The sequence below is a fragment of the Lacerta agilis genome, chromosome 10 (assembly GCF_009819535.1).
Source record: "Lacerta agilis isolate rLacAgi1 chromosome 10, rLacAgi1.pri, whole genome shotgun sequence".
Taxonomy (NCBI): Eukaryota; Metazoa; Chordata; class Lepidosauria; order Squamata; family Lacertidae; genus Lacerta; species Lacerta agilis.
In genome coordinates this window covers 61,403,083-61,416,349 of record NC_046321.1, presented here as the reverse complement: position 1 = coordinate 61,416,349, position 13,267 = coordinate 61,403,083, and the positions used below count along the sequence as shown (strand labels likewise).

The following is a 13,267-nucleotide window of genomic DNA, read 5'->3' as shown; positions in this document are numbered from 1 at the left end:
TGGTTCTCTTGTACCTTCCCAAACTTACTGCCGCCTTGCCCCTTCCCTTCTAGCTCCCAGTAAGCAACAGCTGGAGGTCAGATGAGTCCTGCTACCCCTGCACAACGTCTACTACTGCAAATGAGTGTTACAGTACTGGATGCGTGTCAACTGGCCAGTTATAGATGCACCTAATGACTATACAAATGACCCACCCTTGCAATGTGGGCTCTCCTCCCCGAGTAGCTTCACTGTCCGGATCATCCTGCTAGTTGTTAAGGCTGGCTTTCAGTATGGGCAGCTTGTCTCTTCTCCTCGATATCCCCTGATAGTAGGATTGCATGAAGTCTAGGTGTAGCGATAGGAAGGCAAACAGCAGGTATTCAGCGGGACTTCAGCCTGCACCAAAATTGCTTAGTTACAAAAACTGAGGCAGCTAGGAACTTGGCAAAGATGGAAATTTAGAGAAGCATCTGATGTAATGAAAGAAACTTCCTTAGCATCTGGAAGCAGGGTGTCATTTGTAGCAAACACTATTTCTTGATATTCTACTTAAGAATGGAGTATGAAATGATTATGCTTCTTAGTACCAACACACAGTGCATTTTGCATAAACATGTTATTTAATCAGCCTGAACACACATAAATCCATGGTATAAAATATGCATGTGTAACTTTTTTAAAATAGAAGGACCTGTATCAGCACATTTTCAGTAGGTTAGTATAAGTTTTTTTCTTTAAAAAAAGTGCTGAGAAGACTGTTAAACAAATTCACCCCTTATTTCTTTTGATACAAGAACTATTATTTCTTGAAGATTTAGCATAATTTTATTATTGCAAACTGCTGTATAAGTATTTTATGAAAAAATACTTTTAAGTCTGAAAGATGGCAATAATTACATCTGCCGAGTCATTCATTACATCTGCATGCTTACTATCAGTGAAATGGAAAATTTAAATTTGGAATTATTGCCAGCCAAATTACCTTTATCGGTGAAATAACATCTGTTCACAATTACTTATAAAAAAGGAGGAATGAATCTTTTCAGCCTGTGCATTTTCGTTTTGTCTCTGAATATATTATAAAATAAATTGCAAATAAAGCTTTGTACTTAGTGGTCCATTTTTCAACATGTTAGGGAGAAATAGAGGCAAGCCCACAGGAAATTCAGTATGCTTAAATTTGTATTTTTTTTTTTTTAAATGAGTTGAAATATGTTGCCCCAGTTTGTAGCTTTTCATTATTTCCAAAGGCTTTCCAATAATCTGAAGTAAATATGTAGCGGCTGTAGAATCTACTATTTATGAGTAGCTGCTGCATTTACCTCTGAGTAAATGCTCCAATTAGCTTGAAATAGCTTCTAAATCTAAAGTGATGCAGCAGATTTGTCAACCTACGGTATTTGCGCCTGCCTATGACACATTCTTAAGCAAGTTAAATGCTCCGCCGTATCCCACCGCTTTGCATTTCCGACTATATTTGCTAAGGGCAAATGTAGGCTTTTCTAATTCTTAGCTTTGAGCAGCAGTTGTTGCTGCTTGGACGGTGGCCTTTTTGAGTCTTTTGAGGCAAGTGCACTTCTATCGGTATTGGCAGGTACACATTCAAGACTTGCTGCATACACGCTTGTGTTCTATAACATTCAGGAGTGTCATCTTGGCCTCGCAACCGTGGGTGCCAGGAGCCGTGGGTGCCATGCAGCGTGCACAGCCGTGGCACTGAAAGTTGTGGGTTGCTGGCCCCTTCATGGGGAATTTTGCGAGCGCTCAGGCACCCAGGGAGTTGGCACCTATGATAAACGTGTAGGAGTTGCATGTGGTGGGGAAAGATAGTGGCGCTTCTCTCTCACTTTGGGAAGGAGCCATAAAATTTCTTTGGAGAGAAGGTGCTGTGCATGTTAGAAATTTAAGATAAAATCCCCAGCTTCTGTGCTTCATATAGCAGGCACGTCCAACAGGTAGATCGTGATCTACCGGTAGATCACTGGACGTCTGTGGTAGATCACTGGCTCCCCCAAAGAAGCTCAACAACTTTGGCTCCCCTAAAAAAAGCTCAATTTTTTGCCCGGTACCCCCCCCAAAACAGGGCTTTCCTTCTCCCTAAAAAAAGCTCAGCAAACTTTGTCCTGAATGTCTAAAAAACAGGGCTTTACTCCTCCCCAAAAAAGCTCAACAACTTTGACCTGAACCCCCCCAAAAAGGGGGTAGATCACCACCAGTTTTTAACTATGTTAGTAGATCACAGTCTCTTGGGAGTTGGCCACCCCTGTCATATAGAATGTGGGAAACCCCTGCTTAGTGTGGTGTTATTTATGTCTTGCCTTTCTTCTTAGAAGTGTTGGCACACCAGGGATAAGGGGGGCTCTTTCTCTGCTTCCTCTAGTGCAGTGTTCCCCAACCTTGGGCCTCCAGCTGTTTTTGGACTACAGCTCCCATCATCCCTAGCTAGCAAGGCCAGTGGTAAAGGATGATGGGAGTTGTAGGCCAAAAACAGCTGGAGGCCCAAGGTTGGGAAACACTGCTCTAGTGGTCCACTTTGATGGGAGGGACTGCAAAGGAAGATCCCTGGCAAAGTTTGCTTTGCAGCCATTGCTGATCATCTCATTGGCACTGTCCGCAAAACCCAGTTCCATCAGGGACCAGCTACACTCGGAAGCTCTGATAGGGAATTGATCCTCACGAGACTTGCATCTGGCGCCACGTTTAAGAGGTGTCAAATGCAAGCCCTGCTCGCCAACAAACGATTATCAAGAATGCTCTGCAAGGTTCCCAATGCTTTCTGTGCAGCTGGGTCTCCACTAACCTCATATCTGACATCAGGTTTGTAGCTGGTGGGTGTAGCTTGGGGGAAACGGCCTCACTGGCCAAATTAGAAACCCTGCCAAACCTAAATGGGTATGCAGTTTGGACGTTACCCACTGCTGTCTTAAAAACTTAAGAGAGGCTGGGGAAACCCATTGAGAAGCAATGTAGGGGTAAATTGTAGTACCGATTCTTCAGAGGCCAAATCTCCTTGGGCCTCACTACCATTCAGTCACAGATCTACCAGAAAATTTAGTTGTCTGGTTGCTCGATTTATTTATTTATTTATTTATTTATTTGGAATATTTATTTTATTTTTTCAAATATTTTTATTAAAGATTTTCAAAGGTAGTACAATGTCTCTCTCGTATTTTTCCATATAACATTTTTACAAATCAGTGTTGTTGAGATATTAGAAAAAGGGAAAAAGGGGGGGAGAGGGGTGGGACGGGGAGACAGGTGGGGTGGGGGTGACGATGTTTCTTTTTTACTTGATATTAGTAGGGTTTGGTGTCAGCGTTGTTTATGTAGGTTCTCTGTTGTTTGCTTGTGCTCCTTTGGCGGTGAGAGAGGTCGGGGTTGGCGTGGGGTGTGATTGTTCGTTTGTGTTTGGCTGTGGTGATCTTTGGTTTCCTGTGTGAGTGGGGTTGGTGGGTGTTTTGGGTCAGGTTAGCCATATGATTTGTATGCTGTCGGTAGATTTTTGTCATTGTCTTGTTGGGCTGGATACTCTATGCTGCTTTAATTTTAAAACACACATGTTCACATGAATCATAAGTAACTCTTAACTCCCCATAGCTTGTTTTAGTGGTGTGTATGCAGTGAAAAGGAAAAGAAATTCTCCCTTTTAATGAGAATCTTAAAAAAAAAGATAATGTATTCACAGCTTGGTTTTTAAGCTACAATTCCATCCTGTGTTCATGCAGCTGACACATTCTAAAATGACAAGTTGACAATGTCACACAATCGCATCTTAACATTTAATACTTTTTTTTTCGTAAAGAGCACTAGGACAAACTTGGGACTAAATCAGTGTACCAGAAACAAGTAGCTGTATTAAAACTCTGCATATGCAGCATGATTTTCATTCAGTTATTTAAATATAGGAAAATATTCATCACTGATCCTTTTGAACGTCATCTACAATGCTGGTGTAAAATTTACTTGCTGTTTCTATTTGGGCCTCTTTGGAGGAAATTGCTTGCTTATATAATGTTGAATTTGGGGGGGGGTTGTTTGTTTGTTTGTTTTAAAAAATTGCTTGTGACTAATGCTGCACAGAGCCCTCTTGGTAAACTTATTTCAATTTTTCTCTTTCAGAGCAAGTGCACAGACACTTAGAGCAACACGAGGTGAAATACCTTCAGTTTGCTTTCCGCTGGATGAATAACTTGTTGATGAGGAAGTTCCCCTGCGGTGCACCATAAGGCTTTGGGACACGTACCAGGTGAACTGCTGCTTTGAGCCCCCATTATGGAGCACACTGCTGTTTGAAGCCTTATGCCTCTCACGTATAGACTTGATTTAAGAAACGGAGCTGGCCGATTTCTGTTTAGCTTCCGAGTATTTGACATTCTTGATGTGCAGGAGCCTTAGATATTTGAAACTAAAGTTGACGAGCGTGTTTGCCTATGGTTATCTGTATTTAGCGGAAGGAATAAGAGTCTCTTTCAAGACTACTGCACACCCATATGATTTTGCCCTGATCATGGTTGAGCAAGTCCTTGGAGATGTCACCTCCGTGTGCTTCAGCTACCAAGATGGCAAACAGATTATGAGAAAAAACAAAATAAAAAAATCCTCCCAGTAGCACCTTAGAGACCAACTAAGTTTGTTCTTGGTATGAGCTTTCGTGTGCATGCACACTTCTTCAGATTATGAGAAGAGGGTTTAGAGCAGCACAGCAAATGCATCTAACAAAATCCAGTGATTCGTTCTTTAACAACAAGCTCCTTTTGAGGTCTGGAGTTTTTGGCCTTAACCCCTAATCCTAAACTTAAATGAAGCCTAAATTTCTCAAGTACACTTCCTTGTATCTCCCCCGTTTACTCTGGCCTTCCCTTCTCCTACTTTCAAAATTTAGAATGCCAGCTGGACTGGTTTATATTACTCTGTAAAGTGCCATGTATGTTGATAGCACTACATTTCAAAAAACAAAAACAGCCTCACTTCTCAAAATCGATGTATATAGTAATTGCTTGGCATTTGCCAGTTGATGACACAAATATATCTCAGCAACAGATAGCCTGGACTTAGGATTGCCATGTATCCTCTTTTTCCAGGACACATCCTCTTTCTGGGATAAAATTTCTTTCTGGGTGGATTTTTTTAATTTGCCAAAATGTCTCTGGCTAAACTTTCTGCATGAGACATAGACATAGCTGGTGGTTGAAGACTTGCTTCTTAGTACTGGTGGTTGAAGACTTGCTTATAGTAACTAACCTAATCTTTCACCAAACAACTCCATTTCTCCCATTTCCCATGCTTTCTTGCTTACCCCAGCATTAGACTGAAGATGCCTACTAATTGGCCAAACTGGTGTGTTCATGAGACGAGTTATATTTGCCTCCTCTTGAGGCTTTCTATTGAAATTGAGAGCTCCTGATTATTTCCAATACAATATTAATTAAAATAATGCAGTCTCTGGGAAGTAAACTATTCAGATTCTGCACAGATGAAATCTTCCAACTTGCAGCAAGTATTTGCTTTTCTGGTGGTGGTCAGTGGTTCACTAGGAAACAAAACATGGCAGTGGGGAGATGTATTGCATTTCCACGAATCTGAAGATTTCTGAAAGATGGCATGTAGGACAGATCTGAACTGTTAGCCTTGGTTGTTACAACCTAATATGTGGTTATTAAATATCCAACTGTCTTGCCCAATTAGCCAAATAGACTCAGGCATTCTCAACTAGCTTATTATTTTAATGTGTCTAAATTTTATTTCATAAATTGTTAGAGGCATAGTAAGTGTTGATTAGTCTAATATTGGGTTACATGCATTTTCCCAATTAAGGGAGCTGAACATTGTTTAATGGTTTAAGTCTGTAAGTAGCTGTAAAGGTGAGCACTGGAATAAAAATCTCACTCGTAAACGGAAAGTTAAAACATTCAGCAGCTAATGACATGGAAAATGTAGTACATAAATCTGAGTATAACTATATACAGGTACACAAGCATGCTTGGTTGTGCTCCTAAATAACCACATTAGATGGAGGGAAAGGAAAGGGAGTGTTTCAATAGCAAAATAAAGATGCGGAGCGGGGAGAGTGTCAAAAGTGCGTTCTTGGGGGGTGGGTGGAGCGTACTATGTGGGAGCAGGACAATGTAGGAGAAGGGTTCATGGGGGGAGTTTACCAGAAGGGGAGGGGGAAGGAGGTTGGAGGGGGAACTTGGGGTGTACCAAGGAGACCGAATAATTTGGGGGGGGGGAGTTGGGTGTGTACCAAAGGGGAAATAGTGGAAAGTGTCCCAAATAGGGGGAGGGAGTGTACCATGGGGGGAATCGGGGGAAATGAAAAGGAAAACGGAGTGTACCAAGGAGATCAATTCATGGGGGTTGTTTGAAGAAAAACAAAACCCACATGGGGTTTCTCTTTCCAATGAGCCCCCCAAAAGAAAGACTGTGGTGTTACACTCTGGTAGGGAATGAGGAGAGGCCTTGGGATTTGTGGGGGCTGGCAGGGGAGCTGGGCTCCTCACTGGGGTGACCCCACTTTATCCTGACAACAACCCTGCGAGGTAGGTTGGGCTGATAAGTAGCGACTGACCTCAGGTCACCCTGCCAGCTTCCCGAGCCTGGGCCCAATCCACCGGCTGGCTAGCAAAAGAGCAGCTGCTCCAAAGCTCCCAAGTCAGACCATGGGCCCACCCTTAGCCTGGTACTGCCTGCTCTGGCTTGGTAGCAGCAGCTCCCCAGAGCGCCTGGCAGTTTGCCTTTCCCAGCCCTGCCTGGAGATGCTGTCTGCAATTGAAGCAGGTGCTCTAACCACTGAGCAGAGACCCCCCCATCCCCTTTTCCCTTCTCTGTCCTGCCTATGAGATTGTGGGCCTTCAGGCAGGGCCTGTCTTACATTTCAATACATGTACAGCATTTCAGAAAATCTAGTGATTTATAAACATTGCATTATATTATCAGTTGTTGCTAATGTTACTAGTCATAACTATGTTATTTAGGAAAAAATTTCAAAAAATAATAATCTAGGGTGATACGAGATTTACCTCAAATGGTATAAAATAGTCAGTTGAAATAGGCAGTAATATAGGAAGCTGCCTTATACAGAGTATTGCCACAGTAACTGGCAGGAATTCTCCAGGGTTTCAGGGAAGGTATTCCTGGAGATGCTGTCGGGAACTGAACCCGGGACCCTCCTGCCCCCCCCCCCAATATAATAAATAAATAACCACATTAATCCGGGGGAAAAATATCCCAAACAACCCCCCAATAAGAGATGTCTTTGGTATGTCTCCATATTTAAACTTTTAATAGAAGGCAAGTATGAGCATATATGCACAAACTGCCTCTTTGTTAAGGTCTGAAAATGATCCGAGCCTTATTGCCCAATAAGCAATGTCTTGCTACTGCTCCTGAGAGAAGTAGTTTCTTCTCTTCTGCCTTATCCCTGTAGTCTTGCTAACCCTGAGCCCTTGTCCAGTGAAACAGGAAATCCCAAGTGGCTGAAGAGAGCAACTAATTTCTTTTTTTTTTTTTATAAGAATTTATTGACATTTTACTTATAACAACATACAACCTTAACCACCTACATTTATACACATACAAAACAAATACAATTACACATCTTATACAAAAATTGCCATGATTTTCTTCTTAATTGACATCTACAAAAAAAAATTTCTTTTTCCAATCTTGACAGTTGACTTCCCCTGCCTTTTCACCTTCGAGTTTATATCCATAATCTACTTTTTAACCTCTTCATTTAAAAAAAAAATTAAACTTAATTATATATATAAAGTAAAACATTCATCTTAATCTTCATCTTAGTCTTAATCATCTTAATCTATAAACTTAAACCACTTAAAAATGACTTCATTTATACTACATCCTTATAAGTCCTCACAAATCATCCTCATCAAATCTATCTCTCTATCCTTTGAACTGCTGCTGATAACATAAAAACTTGAAATATCTCTTTTCATATTCAAACAAATAATAAAAAACTATTGTTGACAGTGTTCACCCTCCGATTTCAAAATACCATACAGATTGCTTTAGATTTACTTAATACTTCACCCCACACCCCTCTGTCCATTCTTCTTCTCCTGATGGCATCAGCACTGAACTTCCATGCAACTTCCCTCTCCCAACGTCCACAGATCCAGGCACAGTCCAAAGCTCTCCTTGCCACGAGCTCCGAGGTATCCAACTCTCCCTCTCTCAGCTTCTCCGGTTCTTTGTAGCATTCCTTTTCTTCTTGTAATACTAATTCTCTGTCCCTGCCCCCGAGCTCACACCTCGGGGACTGGATATAGCAAATCTTAACATCGCCTTGGGGCTGCCACCCCCAACAAGCGAATTTCTCTCCGAAGTAGCTCATTCATTTCTTCCCATCTTTCCATCCATCCTCTCAGCTCTTTGACAAGATTTCCTTCCAAAGTGTCAAAAGTTTGTTAGCCTCCTCTGTGGGCAGTGGTTCCATTTCAGACCCCCACACAAGACTTTGACTTTTCTGTAAATTAGTTCCACCTTCAAGGCAGTGAGCCTTTGTTCATCTGTTAGTCCAAGTTCAATACCAGTTCAAGGACGAAACCCAGCATACTGGCAGAGGAGGAGGAATGTGGGTATCATATTTCTTCTCCTGTCTCTTTGTTCGTCGCCATTTCCTAAGCTGGAGCGCAAACACCGCAACTTTAAATAGAGATATTTTCCGCTAGTTAGCTTCCCAAGAAACAGTTTGCCAGTCTCATGTATCGATTTAGATACTTTATAACCAGTTCTGTGGCAGCAATCCCTCAATTGGTTAATTTCTTAGGCTCGAAGGGAGGGAGGCAGGCTGCCTTTCTCCTTCCCCCGGATCGTTCCAAAAACACGATTTCTGCCAAGATTATTTACTCACGACCACCGGGTTTCCTTTAGCTCCATCTTCTCAGGTAGAACTTGACGCTCACCGCGGGCTTTGCCGCCGCATTTGCATCCCGGTTGGGGCATCTCCCGTAGCCCGGCTTCCGTTGTCCCTTCACCCCCACTCCCCCTTTACAGGGGGGTAGGGGAAGGGTTCGGAGCCTCCGCGGGCACAGCCGGGAGCCCAGGGTGCGGGACGCTCTTCCCGCACCCCAACCGAGCCGCGCGCTGCGGTAGCGCGGCTCCTAACCCCCGTGATGGATCGGGCGCCTCGCAGCCGAAGCAGCCCCGACCACCCGCTATGGCGTCGCCAGCCGGAAGTCGAGAGCAACTAATTTCATGTCTTCTGGGTTGGTGACTGGAATAACCAGACATGCAATGTTACTTCCTTCTCCCTCCCTCCCTCCCTCCTCTTTGAACTATGGGCTATTGTGCCATTCCATTGTCACGGGTGGGAATCTTGGACCATGTTTTTTGGTATTCACACATGTGCAACAATGTAAATATACATAAAAATTAACAACCAAAATGTAAACTATGTTCTTAATAAGATACTGAACATTTTTTATTATTTTTATAGATATTTTTGACAATTTTATTAAATGTTAAAGTATTGTCACGGGTGGGACAAAAAAAAGGACATGGAGCTTGAGATAAGTTTGATTTATGGAAAAAACTGTGAGTTGGGAGGTGAATCAATGATAAACTCAGCATATCTGTTTAAAATCCAATGTTTATTGGTTACAACTATGCAATCAGAAATTAAGTTTAACAAATTTAACGATACAAAATTAAGGAAAAAATGCTGTCACGGGGTGGGGCGATCATGAGAAAACTTTTATTTTTTATTTTTTTATAAGAATTTATTGGCATTTTTCTATAACAACATATACCCACACCCACACCTACAATTAAACAAATGCAAAACACATAGAACAAATACAAACAGTGTCAAGTTTTCTTATTGCATCTTTCTAGAAAAAAAAAAATTCTATTTCCATATCTTGACTGTTGACTTCCCCTGCCTTTTCACCTTCGAGTTTATATCCTAAATCTATTTTATAACCATTCTCCCTAAAAAGAAAAAAGAAATTAAATTCAGTTGTATAATTACAGTCAATTATATCTTCAACATTTTACTAAAAATACATCTCTACATCTTGATCTCAATCCTCTTATTCCATAAACTTAATCCACTTAAATTTACTTTACTTATACTCCACCTCACTGATCTTCACAGCTCATTCGATCAAATCTATCTCTTCTATCCTTAAGATTGCTGCTAATAACATGATAACTAGAAATATCTCCTTTCATGTTCAAATAAAAATATAACAGAAAATTGTTGACAGTATTCACCCTCCGATTTCAGTTTACCATATCAGGCCACCTTAAGTTTACTTATTGCTTCACCCCCACCCCCTCTGTCCATTATTCTTCTCCTGGTGGTTTCAACACTAAACTTCCATGTAGCTTCCCTCTCCAAACGTCCACAGATCCAGGCACAGTCCAAACCTCTCCTTGCCACGAGTTCAGAGGTATCCATCTCATCATCTCTCAGCTTCTTCGGTTCTTTGTGACATTCCTTTTCTTCTTGTAAATACCTTAATTCTCTGTCCCTGGCCCCCGAGCTCACACCTCGGGGACTGGATATAAAAATCTTGACGTCGCCTTGGGGCTGCCACCCCAGAAAGCGAATTACTTCTCCGAAGTAGCTCACTCATCAATCCTCTCAGCTCCTTGGCAAGGCATTCTTCCAAAGTGTCAAAAGTTTGAAAGCCTCCTCTGTGGGCAATTGGTTCCATTTCAGACCCCCACACAAGACTTTGACTTTTCTACAAAGCAGTTCCACCTTCAAGGCAGTGAGTCTCTGTTCATCCGTTAGTCCAGAGTTCAATACCAGTTCAAGGACGAAGCCCAACATACTGGCAGAGGAGGAGGAAGTGGGTGTCATATTTCTACTCCCCTCTTTGTTCGTCGCCATTTTCCTGAGCTGGAGCGCAAATACCGCAACTTTAAATGGAGATATTTTCCTCTAATTAGCTTCCCGAAAGAAAAATTTGCCAGTCTCATGTGTCAATTTTAAATACATTATAGCCAGTTCTGTAGCAGTAATCACTCAGATTGGGTTAGATTCTTGAGCTCGAAGGGAGGGAGGCAGGCTGCCCTTCTCCTTCCCCCCGGATCGTCCCAAAAGCACGATTTCACTCAAATTTCTTACTCACGACCACCGGGTTCCTTTAGCTCCATTCTTCACAGGTAGAACTTAGACGCTCACCGCGGCTCTGTCGCCGCATTTGCATCCCGGTTGGGGCATGTCCCCGAAGCCCGGCTCCGGTTGTCCCCTTCACCCCCACTCCCCCTTTACAGGGGGAGCGAGGGAAGGGTTCGGAGCCTCCGCGGGCGCTGCCGGGGAGCCCAGGGTGCGGGACGCTCTTCCCGCACCCCAACCGGAGCCCCGCTTTGCGGTAGCGGGGCTCCTGACCCCGGGGATGGACAGGGCGCTTCGGACCCGAAGCAGCCCTCGACCACCCGGCGATTGCGTCGCCGCCGGAAGTCTCCCATGAGAAAACTTTTAACTTGAACACTTCTGTGAGACTACATGGGTGGACTTTTGAAAAGAAGGTCCATAAACTAAACTTCTTTTGTCTTTAGCTTTAAAAAAAAATGGTTAGACTGCACGTTTGGAATCTTCCTCACCAAAGTCCAGCGCTCATCTAGCATTCTTATCAGGCTCATTTTTCATGGAATGGCCCTATTGAGGTTTTTTACGCAATCAAGCGTGGTCCTTATATGGTGTCACTGAGGCTGAAGCAAGGCAAGAGAGTTGTAGGTGGCAGGTTGAGCAGAAGGCAGATAACATTTGCTGCCAAGGAGTGTGGTGGAGTCTCCTTCTTTGGAGGTCTTTAAGCGGAGGCTTGACAGCCATCTGTCAGGAATGCTTTGATGGTGTTTCCTGCTTGGCAGGGGGTTGGACTGGATGGCCCTTGTGGTCTCTCCCAACTCTATGGTTCTATGATTCTAACATGAAAAGAAACTAACACATATCCTACTTACCCAGATTTTCTTCCTCAGCAGCCAGGTACCATTACTCTGCTGTACAGTGGTACCTCGGGTTAAGAACTCAATTCGTTCTGGAGGTCCGTTCTTAACCTGAAAACTGTTCTTAACCTGAGGTACCACTTTAGCTAATGGGGCCTCCTGCCGCACCGCCGCAACAATTTCTGTTCTCATCCTGAAGCAAAGTTCTTAACCTGAGGTACTATTTCTAGGTTAGTGGAGTCTGTAACCTGAAGCGTCTGCAACTCGAGGTACCATTGTATGCAAGGATCTCTAGGATCACCTTCTGAACAGATAGGGGTGCTGGATTGCGGTGGAGATCGCATGAGGTTGAGTTATTTAGAAGAGGGCCCAAAATATTGGCAGTAATGTTCCTAAATGGCCACTATTGTGCATTATTTTAAGAGCAAAAATTGGGATAATTTTTTGCTGAAAGAAGGATATTGTAATGGGGGTTTGTTGCGAAAATTAAGTGTGGAATAGAAAGCTTCTAAACACAATCTCGCAACAAAAAGATTCCATGTACGTGTTTTTTTTGGGTTTTTTTGAGCAGTGATCCTAAATACTGATGATTTCCCATGCTTTTTATTCCATAGCCTAGTTCTGTTTTATAGCAACTTACAATTTTGCTTGGCATAAGCCTCTTGCACAGCAGGAAGATGTGAAGCTAATTTGATTTTGGGCTTGCATTTCATCAGTGGAATAACAAGTCTGGGGTTTAGAGTTATCCTCTCCCTTCTCAAGTATTCTTGTGATTTTGATTGTATTGTTCAAGCTTCATTCCATCTTGTCTGTCTGACATTTTCTCCCTAGATGACTCTTGGCAGCTTCAATTTAAAGGAGTGAAAGTACTCGCGATTCTTCCTACCACTGTCTCTTCCCTCTCCCCCTTCTATAATTTATAAAAGCAGAACAGCCCTTTCTGTGGCTGAAGTTCATAATCCGGAGGATCATCTTGACTGTGTTGCATCACGTATGCTATCACATCCAAGTTTTTTCTTAGTGCTGCTGTTTCTCCTTCACATCACACTGTTTTGTAGACCTTGGAGGGGGATGTTTCCTTGATATAGAATAGCTTCATATGAATATCTTTCTTTTGTTAATAGGGAAGCCTTAGTTTTGTTACACACTACTCAGGCAGTACTTCCAGTTTGCACAGTAGCTTCTAAGCATGTTCAGCCTAATTCAGTTTGTGTCATTTTTCCCATATGGGCTGTAGATAATTGATAATGCACAAAAGATTTTACCTGGGAGCTGTAGGTGTCGACAGCTGCTTCTATGACTTCCCTATGGTAGATAATTCCTGGTTACCAATCTGGCCTTGTTGATCCGTGTTTTCACTTTTCCG

The 13,267-nt window shown here is 42.6% G+C and overlaps 1 protein-coding gene across 1 annotated transcript in view; it reads left to right on the top strand.

The window, feature by feature from the left end:
* TBC1D22A (TBC1 domain family member 22A) overlaps window positions 1-13,267 on the top strand; it is a 125,407-nt gene that overhangs the window by 72,121 nt on the left and 40,019 nt on the right. Inside the window, 2 exon segments of the mRNA XM_033161435.1 lie at window positions 4,102-4,179; window positions 4,182-4,228. Coding sequence (XP_033017326.1) covers window positions 4,102-4,179; window positions 4,182-4,228 — 125 coding nt within the window.